This window comes from Scardinius erythrophthalmus, assembly GCF_964197995.2.
Source record: "Scardinius erythrophthalmus genome assembly, chromosome: 5".
NCBI lineage: Eukaryota > Metazoa > Chordata > Actinopteri > Cypriniformes > Leuciscidae > Scardinius > Scardinius erythrophthalmus.
The window spans coordinates 27,838,488-27,860,514 of record NC_138225.1 but is presented as its reverse complement, the minus strand read 5'-3'; the positions used below and the strand labels follow the sequence as shown (position 1 = coordinate 27,860,514).

General features: G+C 36.7%; 2 protein-coding genes across 3 annotated transcripts in view; one reads left to right on the top strand and one right to left on the bottom strand.

The window, feature by feature from the left end:
• The window catches only part of arl15a (ADP-ribosylation factor-like 15a), a 169,440-nt gene extending 148,677 nt beyond the window's left edge, over positions 1 to 20,763 (bottom strand). Inside the window, exons 1-2 of one of the 2 annotated variants that reach the window (XM_081364833.1) lie at positions 20,690 to 20,763; positions 16,578 to 16,653 (exon numbers count right to left, since the gene is read on the bottom strand). In XM_081364833.1, the coding sequence (XP_081220959.1) occupies positions 16,578 to 16,653; positions 20,690 to 20,697 (84 nt within the window). In that variant the 5' untranslated portion in view covers positions 20,698 to 20,763. Of the gene's footprint in view, positions 1 to 16,577; positions 16,694 to 20,689 lie in introns of those variants that run through there. The other variant, XM_081364832.1, reaches the window with a different exon arrangement.
• Positions 19,153 to 19,925, top strand: hspb3 (heat shock protein, alpha-crystallin-related, b3). The gene has a single exon (XM_081364834.1). The coding sequence runs from the start codon at positions 19,210 to 19,212 to the stop codon at positions 19,660 to 19,662; it is 453 nt and encodes a 150-aa protein (XP_081220960.1). The 5' UTR covers positions 19,153 to 19,209; the 3' UTR covers positions 19,663 to 19,925.
• Positions 20,764 to 22,027: the final 1,264 nt, after the last annotated feature.

Below are 22,027 nucleotides of genomic sequence, written 5' to 3'. Positions count from 1 at the left end.
TTGTAGTTGTTTATCATCCACCAGGTCAACTTGGAAGTTTCTTGGAGGAGCATAATATACTACCTCTCATCGTTCCCTGAGGATGGTACTTCTCTAATAGGCTAGTTCCTGGAGACTTCAACATCCACCTAGAAAAGCCTCAGGCTGCTGATTTCCACACTCTGCTTGCCTCATTCGACCTCAAACGAGTATCTACTGTGGCTACTCACAATTCAGGTAACCAATTAGACCTTATTTACAAGCTTATTTACTATTGCTCCACTGACCATTCACTGGTCACTCCGGTGCACACCTCAGATCACTTCCTCCTCACTCTCAACCTCAACCTGCCTCAGAACACAACACATACTCCTCCACAGGTCACCTTTCGGCAAAACCTATGCTCACTCTCACCCTCTCACCTATCCACTATGGTCTCATCCACACTTCCTCCACCTGATCAGTAGGGCTGGTCCGAATACCATTTTTTGAGCTTCGAAGCTTCGGTCGTAATGAACATCGAATATTCGAAGCTTCGGACAGAGGGTGCTGAACATATTCTTCTCTCTAATAAAGGCAGGAATCTCTATGTGTCTGTATGTCCGTTTCATTTTGATTATTTCGAGAACCGTTCATCCCATCAACTTCACAAGGGAGTGCAGTGTTGCATTTGGTGCAATATAGATGGACACGCGAGACACGACACATTCAGAATTAATAAACTCTTAGTAAACTACAGAACAGCGCGAGCGGGAAGCGGCGCACCTCACGCGGGCAGGGCTTATATGCTCCGAGAACGGACACTGCACTAGTGATATAAAACGCACACACACAGGTCTGTTAACTTAAGCAATACTTTTAAGGTAGTCTAATATTTTTCTGACTAACAAATTACTGACACAGTAAAGGGTAGATTTAAATAAAGAAAAACGAAATTTAAATAAAGAAAACCGAAATTTAAATAAATACAAAAGCGAAATTTAAATAAAGAAAAACGAAATTAAGTTAAATTAAAAACGAGATTAATTTAGATTGATAATAACGGGTAAAAAGGCTAATACATTTTGTTTCTATTATTCTATTTTCCACAATGTCAAAGCAACGCAGCTTAAACCAAAACACAAGCTCAGGCATTCACTTCTGTCCATACACACTCCGCTGTTCTGCGCTCTAGCCAGAGAACATTCCCGTTGCAGGAACACTTAGGGTCGGTTCTATTTCTAGCATGCACGCATTTTCCGCGTGGCTCGAGCCGCGCCTGAGACGCGCGTCTCACGCAGGCAGTGTGCAAACTCCAACCTGTTAACATGGGAGCCGAAATAAAAATGGACACGCAACGCAGCCAGTGTGTCGCCGGCCTTATTCAAGCGCGAATGAGAACAGTTTCGCGGGGGATCCCAGGTGTGCAAAAAAAAAAAAAAGAATATTCAAATGTCAAATTTTCAAATCGAATACCAACCCACCGAACGAATATTCGAATATTCGGGTCCAGCCCTACTGATCAGCTCTCAACACTAGATACTAACAATGCAACTGATACTCTTTTCTCCACCTTAACCCCCTGGGGTCGACGGTATCGCCGGCAATACCAGCTCGCTTTTTTTCAGTTCAGTTCAAAAGAAATTAATTTTGCTCTGTGGACTTTGATATTACAAGCAAGTTTCATACATCAATCGATTCTGTTAAATGTGTATTATTTTTGTGTATACTCACAATAAAAACAAAGTGTTGTGCTTTTTGCCAAATAAAGAAAAATAAACGTGATGCGAGTTCTGCCTTCTCTCTGTCAGTGAAGACCATTCTGAAACGCGTCCGAAAATGAACTGTAACTCAGCGAATACTCAGTCAAACAGGCATACAGACACACAGGCGTGAAGCTTGAATTATCTTCTTTTAAATGAGGTAATTTATATAAAAAACAAATATTCTCATCTTGTGAAATCTGTATTAAAAGAGAGCGATTCCAGTCGAGCTCATTAGAGCTAATTCAAATGTAATGTGACTCCGCTAGGGCTGGGCGATATGGATTTTTTTTTTATCACGATATGTTTTTCCATATTGATCGATCTCGATTCTTATCACGATATGTAGTTTTTGCAGATGCTGCCAGTGTAAGGGACATCCTGAAGCTTGAAGAAACAAGATATTCACTGAAACTTTAGAATAAAGTTTAATAACATAAAAAATTAAACAATATGCCTTTCAATAATGAGCACAAAATATTTTTGTTAAGGTCTTCATGCAGCCAAAGGATTCACATTACACTCCCACATTTATGAATCTTTCTATTGGTCAAGAGAGCAGCGTATTTGGAGGTATTGAAAAATACAAAAATAAAAGGTTGTGCACATCATTTGTAATTGCAAACATGAGTCATCTCCCTTTATACAATAATACAAACTTTTACTTATTGAAACATTGTATATAAACTAACAGCTGTGACAACTATCACATCAAATTGCTTTGGCTGGACAGTGAACATCTCAAGTAGCCTACAAAAAGAGTAAACATGGCCCTGGCACAAATACTACCTGTAAGATTAAGGTAGATCTCTAGAATTGTTTTATAAGTAGAATGAAATCTGAGCCAAAATTGCACAAATATGTAAACATAGTAAACCAAGGGCTGGGCGATATATCGCATGACATTGTTAGGCACATCTCGTCAGTAAAGCCGGTTCCTTGATTAGTAGTAAATCGCCATCACCTGCTTTCAGATGGAGCAGCATTTACAACACAGAGACGTAGTTAACTGACAAGCTGAGCCATATCGCATTAATTATCACGGATCGGGATCGCCTGTGATAATTAATGCTATATGGCTCAGCTTGTCAGTTGTCTGCCATATCCAAACCACGCGTCCACACAATTGACGTCGTGTTACCTTTTTTTTCAACAATGTCTTCGGTCTCGAGTTATGTAGTGATGTCGCCTTCACATTCGGCATTATTTTCGCTGTCCTCAACTTCAGTTTCGCTCATTTTTTTATCCTTTTTACAACTTTTTTCCCTCTCTCTCAGTCTCCTTCTGTTTACTGTAGCCACTGTGCTCGCTGAGAAGTGGGCGTGCCCTGCCGGCAGATACGGCAGCCGGCAGATACTGTTGCGCTTAGTTTTTCATGTGATATCGAATAATACGTCCCAAGCATATTATCGAAATCGTTCAGAATATTATCGCGATCCCGTATCGAGATCGAATTATCGCCCAGCCCTAGACTCCGCCCACGGAGAGCGCGTGCTATTCAAACGCAAATTACTGAGGCAATCCAAGCAAACCTGTGAACACCCCCATATCAGCTCGAGAAAACACAAGTTTAATCATATCATTGTAGCCTACTTTTTACACCATCTGGCAGCGCTGTGAGGAAGAATAATAATGGAAAATCTACCTCAGAGTGCGGATATTGCAGGAGAGAGGATCCGAATATGTAGTACGTTTTTTTTCCCTTCTCAAGTTAATCGCGTTTCTGTGAATGAATGAACGGCAGCCGCAGAGATGCGCGCTGTTTATCACAGCTCGCAAAAAGACAGTTTAAATTTAAATTGCGTCTCTGTGTGAATGAATGATGATGTTTTAGCAAACTGTATTGCTATACTGAGTTGAGTAAAAATCGACAGAAATATGTTGAAATAAAATGTAGGCTATTTGTATAAGCAACGTATTAAACTGAAAATTAACATTTATATGCCCTAATATTTCATAAAAACAATGTTACAGTCAGGTGTTTCTGTTTGTGAATGAATGTTTCGGTTTTAGCAAACTGTATTGCTATACTGAGTAAAAATCGACTGAAATATGTTGAAATAAAATGTATTTGTATAAGCAACGTATTAAACTGCAAATTAACATTTATATTTCTTATAATAAAAATGAAAGACCTATGTTACAGACATATGAAAGACAACATTTCGTTGATTAGTTTTGGATAGATTATACATTTTTACTGTAAAATATCTGCCACCTCAAATAAGCTTTTGTTTGCCAATATTTGCTCATGTTAAATATAGTATGTTTTGTCAAAAATAAAGTAATCAAATAATCAATCAAATCCTTAACTTTGAAATATGTATGATAAAATGTATACTTTAGTTTTTACAAAGAAAGATTACACTTGAATTGTTGTTGTAATTGTAACCTTTTTAATAAAAAAATATATTTACAAGGTAGATGTAAACAAACTATTAAAAGGTAAATATAAGCCTTTTCTTTAAATAATTTTTATTGTGTTTTATTAGTGACAAATTTGGGGAGAGGATAAATATTCCAAAACTGAAAATACAGTATGAGAATTAACTGCACAATTACTAGACATGTTTACCTTGGATATTATAGGCCAAATTGCAAGCACAATATGTGGAAAAATAAAAAAGAATTGAGATGCTTCCAACTGTTGCTCTTGCATTCTTGTGGCTCAGTGACTCACCTGAATGAATGGCTAATTAAGTATGCAGGCCCCATTGTCTCCTAAAGTGTGAACCACTAAATATGCATGATCGTTGACGCCCACTCCGCATATTGACTTTCCAAACAGAAAGTGCTTTGCAAAATTCAAATCAATGTATTGTGTTATGTGAATGATAAGGCAGGGTGATTTTCACATCATTTTGAAGAAAAAAACACTAGGTGATGACATCCATTAGACAAAAGTCTTATTGGCACATATTTAGAATGTGTTTTATGGCCTTATTTCAGAAACTTTAGTTTTTAGTTTTTTCAATAACCATGCATAAACATTATTCTCTCAAAAATGCAGACATGTACATTCTTGTTGCTCACATATTATGGTAGCCCTGTTTGTGCTAAATAGTGTGTAATTTTTTTGCCATTAATATGTTTATAAGCAACTGAAAAAAAGCACAAATGTCAGGGCATGTCAGAACATCTCAAGGACCCCAAAAACACCCCAGACTCCAGAGGTTTAACATCCTGCTTGGACAACTTCTGCCCCCTTTCCTCAAGGCCAGCCCGCGCCACCCCCTCTGCCCCCTGGTTATCTGATGTTCTCCGTGAACATCGTTCTAAACTCAGGGGTGCAGAGAGGAAGTGGCACAAATCAAAAGATCCTACTGACCTTGGTCTTTATCAATCCCTCCTCTCTTCCTTCTCTGCTAATGTCTCTACTGCTAAAATGATTTATCACAACATAATTAACAATTCTTCTTACTCTCGCATTCTTTTCAAAACCCTCTCCTCTCTTCTCAACCCTCCTCCTCCCCCCCCCCCCTGCTAATGTCTCTACTGCTAAAATTATTTATCACAACAAAATTAACAATTCTTCTTACTCTCGCATTCTTTTCAAAACCCTCTCTTCTCAACCCTCCTCCCCCCCCCCCCCTCCCTCCCTCCCCCTCTTCCTCCACCTTCATCAACCCTAACAGCTGACAATTTTGTTACATTCTTCATAAATAAAACAACCACCATCAGCGGCCAATTTACCAAACCACAAACTGACACACACATTTTACCAGCTAACGCACACATTCTACCCTCCTTCTCTCTGCTTTCAGAGGCAGAAGTCTCCAAACTCCTCCTTTCCAATCGCCCTACTAACTGTCCGCTTGGTCCTATTCCCACTAATAGCCGACGGTCACCATCATGGCAGCGCGTCACTCCCGGATAACCGAAAATGGGCAAAGAGGCAGGATTAGCTGAGGTCATGTGGCAGCTAACAGACAGCAGACAAACGGCTAGCAGTGACAGCAGTGGTAATCCACCTGTCACTCAAGTGACCATGCCCTTAATTATGCAGAACTTTAAGGCTTAATATAATTTAAATGGATGAGTTATAAAAAAAATTCACTAAGTTGTCATGAAGGGCAAAATTAGCTAGATAGTCCAAAACCACTTTTTGTACTTTATTTCTGCTGTAAAGTTGGGCATATTAACATGGCGGGTCTATGGGATTGACTCTCTTTTGGAGCCTGTCTCTTGTGGCCAGTCGATGAATTGTAGTTTAAGTCACTTCCGTGTTGGATTCAAGAGAGAGACTGGAAGGTTCTAACTCTATAGTGGTTGACCAGAGCACTGCAATTATTTCTCTTTTAGATTACAATCAAATGGATTTCCCCACACATTTCGTGTCTGCGCGGTTGAGACATCAGAAGTGCACAACCACGCACGTGTGAATATTGGTCCCCACAGCCACTCAAATCACACCAGCTCGCACTACCTGATCCAGTTGTAAACGCTACACAATGGCAAGTGGAAATATTAGTTTAATTCAGTCATGTTTAAACCAGAAATTGATTCAGAAGAAGAAGAGCATTAGCCTTTAGCTTGACTACAAATAGCAAATAATGTGTTGCTAATGTTACAAAAATAAAAAAAATGAACTAATTGCACATTTTTCTGTAATTAATCCTAATTGCACATTTTTCTGTAATTAATCGTGATTAATAGCACCTAACATTAAAGTTTTTTATGGACCAATAAGTTCAATAAATCGCAGGATCAATAAGTTCAAACCTAATAGCCTATTATAAACAGAAGTTAGTCCACATAAGTCAGCTCGTTAATGTCCAGATATTGAACGCATTCGTTCTAACCATAGACTGTAAAAAAAAAATGAACGTAGTGTCCGTGACGTCATCCATAAGTTTCTGAAGAGCATTTTTGAAACCCAAAGTAGGCGGAGGAAAATAAGATGTGACTAAAAGATGTTAAAAAAAGATGTGACGAAAGGACACAAGAAAGTGCAATGCCAGAAATTAGAAAAACCAATGGCAGGCAATTAACAGAAAAAAGAAAGACAAAGCAATGGAAAACTTCACATTAAAAGTCTATATGATAAAACAGATACACTTACCCTTAGTGGTCAATAAAAGACTGGAACATGTTTTAGAAAAAACATTTGATAAACCTGCTTAAGCCCCTTATAAATCTAATAGAGTGTTTTGAGGATTTTTGTCCTTGAAATGTACTGTAGTAGTGCACTTATAAAAGCTGACTAAATTTATTTTGAGCAGATATGCATTCCATTTACAAATGTATAGTTTTTCTTTTCCAGGAAAATGGACTTGGACTAAAATGTTTGACTAAAAATTAATAATTATATTTAACAGTCTTTCGCCTCAGACCCTCATTTCATAACAAAAACTAAAAAAGTTTTAAGTTAAAAAATAAAAGTTGGATAATAACAGGGATTGCAAATCATACGTATTGAAATGAGCAGAAACGATTGCAGTGCATGATATTTTTGGGTCATAGTTAATGAAATGGCACCATCAAGTGGTTCAACCTCAAATTTGGGATTCTTTTATAATAGACATTTTGAATCAATCACAGTTGAGCAATATCGGGGCTGCTGGCATTGGGTATTATGCCTGTATTATTTGAATTGTTTTATACTGTGATTAAATCCAGATTCAAGGTTCAGTGATGCTGAGAATACTAACATAAAACTTACAGGAAGCTCTCTACAATATAAGCATGTTTGTACTCTTAAAGGGGTGTTTGATTATGATTTCACTTTTCTAATTTTAGTTAGTGTGTAATGTTGCTCTTTGAGCATTTACAACATCTGCAAAGTTACAACCATCAAAGTTTAAAGCAAAGGGAGATATTTGCTTTTAAAGAAATCGTTTAAGGACTACAACAAACAGCTGGTAGGGACTACATGACATTCCTGCCGGGTTAGTGACATCACTAACCCTAAAATTTACATAAACCCCGCCCCCTGGAACACGCAGTCCATGTTGAGAAGAGGAAGAGTTGTTGTAGTAGAGCACATTTGTGAGTCTGCTCAATCTGTCGCATACGTCTTTTCACATGCAATACAGTACGTAACACAAATGCAATAGCATGTCACTCATCTTACAACAGTTCCCACACGAGCGATTTTATAGATTACCATGACAGAATATGCTAATCAAAGACTTAAAGATAGTTAAGTTAGTTAGATAGTGATAGTCTCCACATCAGCTACATAAATTCATCAACTAACCATTCAGATACGTCCTGTTGCATTCTACATGTTGTCACTTCTTCTTGAGTCTCTCAATCATTGTCCGACTACAGTTTAAACATAAAAGACAGAACAGTTTCTGACATTTTAGTGCTTGTCTGTGTGAGGTAATTTGGAGCTGCTAATACACACTCAAGCTCTTGAAGCTCTGCCCTCTGTGCTAGGAGCAGCAGCTCATTTGCATTTAAAGGGACACACACGAAATTACGCGTTTTTACTGACCCTCAAAAAGGGATGATTTTAACAAGCCTTAAAAAATATATGTGGGGTATTTTGAGCTAAAACTTCACATACACACTGGGGACAACAGAGACTTATTTTACATATCATAAAAAGAGGCGTTATACCACCCCTTTAAGCATCAGAAATTTTACAAGTATATTGTTCAATGGTTAAAAGGACATGTCTGAACCAAGCGGCAACCTCCCCGTCTCTCTCTTGAAGCCAATACGGAAGTAACTTAAACTGCAATTCATCAACTGGCCGCTAAACAGGCTCTAAAAGGGAGTCAATTCCATATATCCCCCATGTTAAAATGCCAAACTTTACAGCAGAAAATGTTTACAGCCTAGAACAAAAATTGGTTTTGGTCTATATAGCTAATTTTGCCCTTCATGAAAACTGTGAGGGGGGGTGAGTTTTTTTATAACTCATCCGTTTAAATTATATTAAGCCTTGAAGTTCTGCATAATTAAGGGCATAGCCACTTGAGTGACAGGTGGATTGCCGCTGATGTCACAGCTAGCCGTTTGTCTGCTTTTAGCCATCACTTCTCCTCAGCAAATTCTGCTGAACTTGCCATCTCTGCCGTGTTTGTGCTTTTTTCGTGATTATTATTAATTTAATACACCCATTACTTCGCCCACGCCTTTGGATTCCGTCGTTATCGTCGAATATCGTTTGAGAGAACAACCAGCGCTGTATTTAAGTTGTTTTCCTCTGTGAACATGCACTAATGGATGTCTGACAATTTCGTTGCTTTTTGGAGTTTTCAGATTTAAAAACGTCTATATATATATATATAGAGGCTACACTCGTTCTGCGGTACCTTTGCTCTCACGGAACAGATAGACTAAAATATGCTTATGTCAGATGAAATCCTGCAGGTGTCGGTGCATGAAATCCATGAAATAAATGCACATCCTTGAATGAGAGCGGATTTCTAGCGCATTTACTTGAACTTCATAGGTAATAGAGCCCGACCGATTTGTCAGTCTGCCGATTTTATCGGCCGATATGAGCCTGTAAGTACACGTGCTATTTATTATTGCTATTAAGAAATTATTATCTTGCAAATTTAATCTCGCCAGCCACTTCTATATATAATAATATTGAACCATTTGTCTGTGATGCATTTTTGCTAAAGAGAGAGAGTGTGTGTGTGAGAGAGAGAGAGAGAGCGATCTTTCACGCGGAGCCACAGCGCGCACAACACAAAGCCCTGCTTAATGAGTGACGATGAGAACAGAACTAAACATTCAAACGGTTACTAGATTTTTGATATTAAATATTTTTTATTTTAGATTTAGATTTTGGCTTCCAATGATTATAAAAAAGAAGATATTTGAGGTATAACCATTAAAAACTAAATCCACATTCTGTAGTGCAACTTCCTTCCCTTCACAGCGGTGCGCTGTCATTTCTCCCTAAAACCCAAACGTAACGTCAGAATCTGCACGATCGGTGATTGTTGTAAAATGTAGTCTATACTGTTGCTAAACTGCAGGACGCGTTTAATAATAAAATGCTATTAAAAGTACCAAAATTGACACAAATGTTCCAAATGCGGCGCGCGCTCCGAAACACACCACAACGAGACAAGCAACGTATATTTTGGGCTTCGTGTGCGCATCTAAACGATCAAATATACACAAAACTATGTCAAAATGGCCGTCTTGGAGATTCACTTAAATATCTTATTCATGTAAATACAGTTTATGTCTTAAATGGACGTAAATAGTTGGGAGAAAATATGATGCGTAATAATGATTAGATCTGCATTTGGTCTTAAAGAGGAAGCAGTCTAATAAACCTGCTGACGATTGCTCCATTAATGTGAATCAAACAACAAAAGGCAAAAAGAAAATCAGTCGCAGCTCTTGAATGAATAATTTTGGCTTTTATAAGCTTTAATCTATCTATGATAAACTATGCAGTGTTATTTTACATCTGACTTTATTAGATGTCTTTTTAGCCCATATTACTCCTGAACAGTAATGTCAGTAGACATTCGCACATATATATTCAAACGCGCATACCTATAGACTGAACTCATAATACGCATGTGCACGCCCTCAGCGTTCTCACAGGTTTGCGTTTTTGAAGTTTGCGTAGAAAGAACTTAAAGAGTTTTCTGTTAAAACGGTGGTGTGTTAGCGGCCCCTAAGTTAATAATGAATGTTGCGATGTAAGTGAATCAATCAAAACTAACTTTAGCTGGACAATAACTTTATTCTAGAGCTGCTATAAAGCTAAAATAATCTCTGTGACTTTAATTTCCTATTATCACTGTAAAGCCGCTTCGGAACAATCTACATTGTTAAAACGCGCAATATAAATTAAGATGACTGACTTGACTTGACTAAATTAAAAGACAAAGTCATTAATGAAGACTATGCAACAGTATTTAGAATATAATATAGAATAGAATAGAACATGCAATGCAAACTAGTTTGGTTACAGCTCAAATGTATCATTCTCATTCTATCATTCACCCTGCCTCCATTACATATCTTTGTCTCACAAGTGTTTGATCACCACATTTGAGTGATCATTGCAAAACATGTATACATATATACACATATATATATATATATATATATATATATATATATATATATATAGATATATATATAGATATATACATACATATAGGGTTTTTCCTGCATAGAGAATTATGAGGCGGCCGCCTCCGTCAAATTTCGTGCCGCCTCCGGCTCTCGACAAAACTCGGACAGACAGTCACATGCTCAGAGACACTTTTCCCACCGTGATGGTTCTGTTGCTGTTACCGCTTGTGTCCAATTTCAAACCGTATAGTGCTGCGCGGATCGCGGATAATCCGCGGGTCGGGCGGGCCAAGTGATACAAACATTCCATTCCAATTAATCGAGGGTGGATGACATAAATCATTATAATGTGTTGAGTTTAGTAAAGACATGGAACCCTTATCACGGTAAAACGTAATGAACGTGCGTGACTCTTTTACTTTCGTTTTCAACAACGTAATTCTCTTCAGGGAAAACCAATCAAGGAAAACATATCAGGGCTCGAGTAACGCTTGTCAGGGACCATAGACTGCAAGGGAAAAGTGAGAGATAATTGTAGGCCTAATACTTGCTCAGCTGGACAAATGCCCTGATTAAAACAATTTTTAATATAGGCTAAAAATAAAAAAAATAACTAAGGAATCACAGAAAACGTGAGGATGATTCTGTTTTATTTCATTTAATGTAAGTGGCGATTGATAGCCTATAACGTTAGTTGATAATAATATAGGCCAACCTAATGTACTGACGGTAACAATGTTGCGCTGTTGAGGCTTGCGCAGTTATTTATAACATATTATAGTTAAGAAACATTATAGCCAAGGCTACACACGACCAGAGAGCTGTTTTCCTGAATGCGATCAAGATTGAAACCGAGACTGATTTCATAACAATTCAATAAACAAATAGTTAAGTCACTTACATTTTAGACGCAATGACTGTTTTTGTTCTGTTTCAGCAGCGAAAATAGTTCCAAAAAAAGATCACAGCAGAACCATCGCGCATCTCACAGCAACACTTGTTGCATTACTGAATGATTCAGCGTTTCGAACAAATCGGTTGAGTCAAAGATTCAATTACCCATTCATAAACTGCCTCATTCTGAATAAACCAGCCGTTTGAATGAATCGTTTGAATGAATGACTCAATGACTCGCTCATTAAGACGGTCGCCTGCCGCCTCCTACTGGCGGTTTAGTTTCATAAAGTATCATTCTTTTCAACATTTCTTATTTGTATATTCAAAAATATTTAAAATAATCTAATTTAATACAGTTATAATTTTTCAATGTAAATTATTTAATTTGATTGGTAACAGCCTAGTGTCTTATTATTTTAATTGAATATACTGATCAAATTTAAGAATTTGAAATGAAAGATGGAGCATAGGCCTACATTTAATAAAATTAGGGGAAAAGTGCCCTTTATAAAGGTACAAAAAATTATTCTGAGTGTTTTCAAACAGTGATGTGATGTAATGAAACATTGACAATTTAAGTTTGAAGGGAGTAAAGCATCTGTTTAGGCTATTAAGGAAATGTAATTTTGCCAAAAGAAGAACTTTTATTTTAAATAAATGTTCATTTTAAATCAGCCTACTTCAGTGTGATATGTTACCATATTATCATGCTTAACACTGAGAATTTGAATAATTGTAATGTGATGATCAGATGCAGATATCTAAATCAAAGAATATGGGCGGTTTTGCGGGTGGATTATTTATTTTTAACAGTGGATTCGGGTGACTCAAAGTGCACCAGATTAATGAATTTATCTTTAAAATGTACAAAATTTTCTTCCGGGGGGCATAACCCCGGACCCCCCCAGAGGTACCGAGCTCCACCCACAAAAATTATGTGGGAAACACATTAGGCTATATGATGATCTACAAAACATACAAATTTAATTAACTTCTTATTAAAATATATTATTAGGATTTTACCACCTCCGCCTCATTTTGAGCCAGGAAAAACCCTGGAAATGCAACGTGCCAGAAACGTTGCCACAACGTAAATGTGTTTGCTGGGTATTTGTCTTCCCAGGTGTGAAACACATCAATATTCATGGTGATTCATGCCCTCCCCGCATACAGCTTTCTTACACAAAATAAATTTGACAAATTTTACATTAGTTTTGAAGCAAAAATTCTAGACTACATGATACAATTTTATGCATGCCTTGTGAACAAATAATCAGTATGGTTTTTATGACCTTATTTCAGTGACTAATTTTTTTTGTTTTTTCACAAACCACACATAAATGTCATTTTCTCAAAACTACAAACTTTTACATACATGCAGCTCACATATTATTGTAGCAGAGTTAGTGCTGAATACAGTGTAATCAGACTTTAGCCATGAAAGTGTTACAAGTAACAGAAATAAGCACAAATGTCAGAGCATGTCAGAACACCTCCAGGGCCCAGAAAAACCCTCATACCCCAGAGGGTTAAAAAAGCATGTGTTGCTTGGAGACACACAACCGTTCTGCTGTGGCTTAGTTTGGAACTATTTTTGTTGGCGAAATAGAGAAAACAAACTTACCTTATTGACAAATTGTAATTCACAATATTAACTTATTGTTTATTGATCTGTATAAAATTAATATAACTTGCGCAAAAAAGAGCTTGTGTGCTTAACTGTACCGTATTATATAAGACAAAAGCTCATGCAGGGGCATTGCCCCTATATCTGGAATTTTAGGGGCATTATAACTGCATTCTAGTGTTTTTGTTTGTTTTTTGCAAAGTGAGTGACATACTCGATAATGTCAGCTTGCAGCCTCGCATATCATAAAAAAAAAAATTATTATCATAGACGATACAGCTCTAATATTTACACATGCACACACAAATCGACTTTCTCCTGCCGCAGTCTGATGTACTTTCTGCATGTCTTGATTGGCAGATGTCTCGTCCAATCAGCGGTCAGTATTCCATTCGCCGCGTATACCTACCTTTTCCGTTTTGTCTGACTTGTCAATTGTGTTTTCTGACTTGCTATTTTGTTTTCAGATTTGTCATTGTGTTTTTTGATTTGTTACTTTGTTTTCAAAATTGTTATTGTGTTTTCTAACTTGTTAATTAGTTTTTAGTCTTTCCATTGCGTTTATAAATTTGATGTTTTGTTTTCGGAATTGTGGTTTGTTTTTGTACTTCTCGGCCACTTTACTTTAAGGACAAGCGGCAGCATGTTTACTAAGACCGCACGCATCTAATATACACGCATATCACACACACCCGATTTTATCTCAAATCTTTGCTTTTATTTTAGACATAACCAACTGTGTTTATGTAAACCTTGTGTGTGTTTGATAGTATTAACCTAATAAGACTCGAAAGATAACTTGGTCCAGTAATCAGGCGCTGTTTGGCAGGTTTTTAAGTGCATGTGCACTTTTTAAGGGTGTAGCCTACGCACTCAGAAAAGCCCATGTTAGAGCAGCGCATCAGCACACGAATTAAATATTTAACCGGCAAAGCTTTAAAGCACATGCAAATAATGAACTTTTGTGAATTGCAGTATCCCGTGAGAGTAACTCTACCTCTGCGTTAACATGTGATGTGTGAATGTACGTCGCGTTGAGTATGTTGGGACGGAGGCGCCAGAACTGAACTGATAGAATGCACTGTAGCAGAACGATACTACGATATTTCCTCAAAAGTAGATCGTGGAGACATTTTAATCGTCCACGATCAAAAATCGTGATATCGCACACCCCTACTTGAACTTTACTTAAGTATACTTAATAAAATGAACTTGAAGTATACTTATTTTTTGTAAGGGTTACCATCCTGAAATATACTGCCTAATAATCACTACTGTGTGTTTTTGAACAATCTGAGCCAAACATTTCCGAAAAACATTCTTCAGCGAACTTGAATGCAAACTTAGTTACTGTCAGTCAAACTATTGGCACAAAGACCACCTGAATTAGAACAAACAGGCAGTTAACACACATCTCATTGGTATTCTGTACAGGAAAACTGTGCTCCTAATAACAATGAACAAAGGTTTACCATCTCATGAACACCAGAAAAATGCAAAAGCAGTAGAGTTCTAGCATTAACAGTTTTGTGTAAATAAGTACATGTCAGACTGACATTAGAACTGAGTAAACACACATGCAGTCGCATGCAAACGCACGTAGAGTATACGGAAAACTGAGAATGAGGGAGGGTGGGGCTTTTAGAGCGAGAGACCGGACAGCCGTTAGCCACGTGCCACAATTTTAGACCACAACTAAAATAGAAGGCATGTGATTTTCCCCTCCATTGCCACCTCAATGAAGGTCCTACAGAAAACTAATGAAATGCAATAAGACCTTCACCCGCACAGCCTGTGCACCACATTCACACTGGGCCACACACCTGTTGCCTTCAATTTCTTATTGTGCCGACTCCGCTGAAAATGAAAGATTTACCATATATAACACATCTAAACACATATTAAAACAAACTAACTGATAGGATATTGACTAAAATCTACAATATACACTACCTGTCAAAAGGTATTTTATTGAGCAAGGAAGGACACACTGAATTGATCAAAAATTACAGAAAAAACATTCAAAATGTTACATAAGATTTCCATTTCAAATAAATGTTGTTCTTTTGAACTTTTTATTTTTCAAAGAATCCTAAGAAAAAAAAAAACGCAAATCAGCATATTAGAATGATTTCTAAAGGACACTGAAGACTGGAGTAATGATGCTGAAAATTCAGCTTTGCCATCACAGGAATAAATTAGAATTTAAAATTCATATATTGAAATAATATTTTACAATATTAGTGTTTTACTATATTTTTGATCCAATAAATGCAGCCTTGGTGGACATAAAAGACTTATTTCAAAAACATGAAAACATTTTACTGAATACAACCAGGTTCAGACTACACGATATCAGCCCAATTTTGGCATGATCCGCTTGACATAGGGTGATGTGGTGATTTGTAAATGACAAACAAGAATCAATCATTTAATCTTGTATAGCGCTGGTGTTATAGTGGATGACAGCCAACACCATGTCCTCAACGCTTCACAAGGTCACGACAGAAAGAATAGCATGTTTAAAAAAAAAAATCGGTCTTTCACGACGGTTCCGTCACAAATGTGAAGTTGACCAATAGGAGAACAGAGGCTCTGCCACACACAGCTTTCAAACATGGTGAAACGAGAGAGGCAATTATATTGGTGCTGCTAGGTGGAATTATGCAATGGAGGAAAGGTTTGTGGAACTATGGCAACAATAATCCTACCTAGGCTATATGATGTTTCCTCGAGGGACTTAATCCAACAAAAGTTATTTTTACATTTCTAATATTGAAACAAAACAGCATATCTCAATAGTAACTGTTAAACTGGAAGAGTAGATAAGAAAAATACCCTAGTCATAACAAAGAACACGTTACAATAGGATTACAGCTTTGGGGTTTTTTTTTCCTACTGTATAAGGTTACCCTGTGACTTCTTGCATAAAATAACAGAAGTTAACTCGAGAGTTAACTATCAAAAACACCTGCCACACTACTCTCTGGGGATGAACAGGCGCTATATTCACCACAGTTTAATCACTTTTGATTTGCTACCACTACCAGCTCATGAAAGCTGTCAGACACAGACTATGATTCCAGCTATTGTAATCATGCAGAATGCAGATCTACATGGGAGAACTATTGCAGCGTTCAGATTGTGTATTCTGTTGAGAATGCCACCTGTAGCTTCAGGTGGCCTGTAAGATATTATAACAGACCATAATTCCACCAAAATAAGTTTGGACAAACATCCAAATAACTAAAATCATAGAAAATGCACCAACATGTGCATGCATAAAATGTACGGCAAAATATGGAGACGTATGCTTGGCTTACCGTATAAAAGCCAATCCTACACAGGGCTATTGAGAGCTGAATGTGTTCTGACATCGTCCCCAGCAACAGCGTTACCCTAGACAACAAACAAGCCAAGCCAGAGTAACTGAACGAGGCCAGGAGGAGGACGGCTTTGAAGAGGGAACACAGAAAGACACTATACGAAGACAGAGATTCAATGGTCCTTCTTCAAATGAAAGGATGGAGAAAAGAGGAATCAGTTCTGTTCATTCCCCATTCATAAATAAACATAAACTAGAGGTGGGTGAATACTCAGGGAGTGAGAGAGAGAGAGAGAGAGAGAGAGAGAGAGAGAGAGAGAGAGAGAGAGAGAGAGAGAGAGAGAGAGAGACAACAACTAAAGGGGATTAGTAGAGCGCAGTCTCCAGAGATTATCAGCTCAGTGACTCGTACTGCAAAATAAAACTGCTAATTGGATTAGTTACTTTTACACACCTACACACAATGAATTATAGAGAAAAATAATTATTAAAAAATAATCACTTCTCCAACCTTGAAAAAAGCAGACAAACACGTAAATTATGACATTATATATTTTGATGAGTTATGTAATAATGTAAAGAAAGTGTAAATGATCATAACAACGATAATAGTGATAATAGTACTCTCAGTGAGAGAAAAACTCAGGATTGTGGGAAGCTATAATAGTATCAAAGCATGCCACTGGTGTGCCTAAGTACTATAATTATATTATGGTCTCAAATGGTCATCGTGTAACAAATTCGAAATCAAACCAAATTTTTATCCACCGTTGTTGATTGTAAATAAGCTAATGTATATTCTAAAAATATAAATTCAAATAATGTATCTTACTCTTCATAGAGAAGATAAAATACATATAAACCATTTATCATTTTGCCTCATTCCTTTTCTTAAAAATTGTTTAAAGGCTGAAATGTGAGGTTTATTATTTTATCCATTTATTTGAACATGAAGTACATGTTAGTACCGTTTGTTTTTGTTTTTTATTATGCCTTTTTTCAGCAAGGACACGTTCAATTGATCAAAAGAGGCAGTAAAGACATTTACAGTGTTACAAGACATTTTTATTTCAAATAAATGGTGTTCTTTTGAACTCTCTATTTATTAAAGAACCCTGAGAAAAATGATCATGGTAAGGCAGGCAGCACAACTTTTCAACATTAATACTAAAAAATATTATTATTTTTTTAAACACCAAATTCAGTATTAGACTGATTTCTGAATGATCATGTGACACTGAAGATTGGAGTAATGATGCTGAAAATTCAGGAATCACAGGAATAAATTACTTTGGAAAAAAAATTATAATAAAATTCAAATAACCACTTATTTTAAGCTGTAGTGATATTTAACATTATTTGTGTATTTTTGTTATAAAAACAAAAACATTGCAGCCTTGGTGAGCATATAAGAGACTTCTTTAAAAAAAAACATCTTACCAACCCTAAACTTTTGAACAGCAGTGTACAACCAAGCAAGCATACAAATCCTAAACAGACATTTATGTAATGGACATGTTATGGAATATTTTGTTTATTTGAATATATTGTGTTTGGTTATGTTCTAGTGAGATGTGTCCTCTCTATATCATTAATTATATGAAAAATGTCTTCTCTCTTGTGACTATTCCACATTAAGTAATCAGGTGACTGTCACGTCATGACTAATTAATTGTTGTTTAAAAGAACTCTGAGTGTGTTTGTTACCCACACCCTGATGAAGGCTTATTAGCTGTTGTTTGTGAACTGATTTTAATTGCCTAAGTGACTAAATAAAGGCTTTTTATATATTTACTAAAATTCTCAAGTGCCTTGGCTTGATACGTCTTTATGACCAAAGACATTAGTTTCGTAATCCAGGCCTATTCTACTGCCGTGTCCAGAATCTCTCTCTCTCTCTCTCTCTCTCTCTCTCTCTCTCTCTCTCTCTCTCTCTCTCTCTCTCTCTCTCTCTCTCTCTCCATCTATATATAATATACAGGTATATATCTACATAAATATATATGTGTACTCCTAATAAATATCCACAAGGTGGCAGTATTGGTTCGTTATTCACATCTGTCTGTAAACTGTCATACCTCAGAAGAAAAACTAAGGTATATGCATATATTTATTTAACAGGAATTTTGTGTTTGCTCCTACTTAGTGTAGCATTTATGTATCCTTGTTTAGAATATATTTGAAAATGTATTTTATTCCTCCGATGGAAAAGTTGAGTTTCAGCAAGCATTATTACTGCTGATTTGGTGCTCAAGAAACAGTTCTTATTAATGTTATTAATGTTGAAAACAGATTTCAGAGAAAGTTCAAAACAGCCTACAGTATTTGAAACAAATCTTTTGTAACAATGGAAGTCTTTATTGCCACTGTACGGTCACAAAAATTTCCCCAAACATTTCAACAGTAGTGTGTGTAACAACACATTATGTCATGCTTGTTGAGTACAAGCTTCCTACATACTAATGTGAACATATCAGTTCTCTTTGCCTATTCTAAAATGGTCCGCCCCATCCCATGCCCAGAAACCTAAGCAGAGGACTTTCTTTTTATAGCTTTGGTTGGTTCTAACGGCATCGCGCTACTGCACATTCACTACACAAAAAGCCAAGGTAACCTCTGCACCCAGTGTCATGGCAAGAGAGGGGATCACTATTTCCCACTGGATATCAAGCCCTGTGCGCTACCAGGAGCTCTTCAAAACAAGGAATCTCAATGAATGCACTGAAGATCACCGACTATTTGCCCTGCCGGGACCTGAATGTCTGCCGGTTAAAATGGACACTGAGGGGAGTCAAGCAGACAGTGGGGACGAGGACTCAGGAGAGCCAGTGTTTCAAATCCTGCTGGACGTGACTCAGTTTAAACCAGAAGACATCCTCATACAAGTCTTTGAGGGGTGGCTGTTAATCAGAGGTCGGCATGGGGTGAGGATGGACGAGCATGGGTTTGTGTCGAGGAGTTTCACTAGACAGTATCAGCTGCCTGACCGTCAGCTCCAGGCGGGGGACCTCAAAGCCATGCTGTGTCATGATGGGATACTAGTGGTGGAGACCAAGGACCGATGGTGGCCAGCATGTGATTAGGAAAATGCAACGACTTAACATCATTCATCATGACATGATCAAACATAGGCTGTGTTAGTAGAAGGTTTTTGTTGTTTTATATGAGTTATCCTACATCATAAAGCAATCACATCGATTGTTGTTATATGACAGTATTGCTTTGTTCTGCATGTCTGCAGACATTTAGCAACCTTCAGCTTGATTGCCTGCCTAATGCTTAGTTGCTTACCATCAAAAATGTATTTTCTAATAAATAAAACGAGCCTTTCATATAAATTTCTCAAAAGAAATCTTGTAACCAAGAGTAATTAAACTACAACATCTACGGCAAACTATGACATCAACTACAATGACAGTCCCCTTGCAGGAATGTGATTAAGCTTCACTGACTCATTATGCCATTGCAATGCAAACACGCTTGACAGCATTCCACTATCATAATGCGTCTAACTGTTTTGAGAAAAACTGGTCAAAACCTGTTAAGCTCACGTATAGTTATAGGCGGATATCACATCATAATACTGTAAAAACCGTATAGGGCCTACACTCTTTAATTACAGTAAATGCGTCCTGTCTGTGTCATATTGTATTTTAATCGTAGCACCGGTATAAATGAATGTAGATGGAGAAAGCGTCTGATTGTATCAATGTCCGAATTGTGAACTACTCTTTCTTTTGAATCGGATCTTTCAATGAATCGGTTGAACCTGTTCCCAACACAAACCGGACCGGTCTCTGACTGAATCATCGACGTCGTGAGGCTCTTTCGGCTAAGACCTTTTTGTAATAAGCCGAGAACCAATGATAGCACAATTGTAGCAAGGATTTCGGTTCGTTCCAATCAGAAACATTATTTTACGCTCTGTCTCCAGCGTTCATCGGGCTTTTTAACGGTTACCGATTAGAACGAAATACACTTTAAAAGAGAGTGCACTGATTAAAAATAAAATTTCAATGGCATGAAACGAGTCGCAACCTAATTTATCATAAACAGACGCATTCTTACTTTGAGAAGGATAACTAATGTTTGATAAATAAAATTATTTACCTTAACATCAACTTCTTGAACACTCTGCAACGGTCGCCAGTCTGACTCTGAACGGCTCCATTCCCTTCACACGAGGGCGCGGGAAATTAAACAGGAAGTGGCGTAATTAGAATGTTTACCGGGAAAAGTATTTCGTTTCATTAAAAAAAAAAAAAAAAAGTATTTGGTTTCATGAAAAAAAAAAGTATATGTATATATAGAATATAGGAATGAGATAATTATGATATTAACCCCAAAAAATAACTCAGGAACAGATTTAAAACGGACTGTTCCTATTTTAAACATAGATTTTAAATAGGATAATTTGACTAATGGAGTACGGTATTGATTTAATATCTGAATAGATAGAATAAATGTTAACAGTATTTTTCCCAAGTACATTTTGTCAATTCCAAACCTAATCATTCTTAATAACTACCATTCATTTTGCAAATAATAATTTATAAGTGATATATAATTGTTAATGACGACACCTTTATTCAGGTGTGCAAAATTATTAAGCAGGTTTTCTTTGACAGGTAAAATGGGGGGGGGGGAGTTTTATACTCAAAAGTCATTAAATGCGGTTGAGAAGTTGAGAAAAATTAAATGCCCATGAGAAGGATGAAATTGCAACATTAAACTGACCGACCATTGGACAAGAAATGCTGATTGGGTCAAAAGGGTCCAGCCCTTGTTAATTTTTAAATATCACTTGATTATAGGCCTAAGTCAAAAGTTTAGTAACTTTACTATTATTAATGTTTTTGAAAGAAGTCTCTTCTGCTCATCAAGGCTATATTTATTTGATCAAAAATACAGAAAAAAAACAGTAATATTGTGAAATATAATTACAATTTTAAAGAATGGTTTTCTATTTTAATATACTTTAAAATATAATTAAATCCTGTGTTGCAAAGCTGAATTTTCAGCATAATTACTCCAGTCTTCAGTGTCACATGATATAATATTATACACTGGAATAAATTAGTAGCCTATACTTTAATGTAGTGACGGCTCGCGCAGCCTCTCGAGGGGGAAATCGAAACAAATGATCACAACACAGACAAAGAAACTTAGTTAACATTAACATAAATAAAGAGTTTTTATTTTTATATTATAACATATGACACAAGCAACATCACATGACCAAGAGTTCAGTTGTCCTGAATATCATCACGACTGAAAACGTGACACTGATTTCATACAACAGTTCAATAAGCAAGTAGTTAAAAATTAGTTAAATAGTTCATGAATAGTTAATAATTAAATAGTTAATAATTAGTTGAATAATTAATAGTTAATGATTAGTTATTAATTAATGAATCGGTTGAGTCAAAGATTCAATGACCAATTTCA

Excerpts from the sequence above, each read along its gene's own strand:
- hspb3 (XM_081364834.1), top strand. The coding sequence starts at position 19,210 with ATGGCAAGAGAGGGGATCACTATTTCCCACTGGATATCAAGCCCTGTG.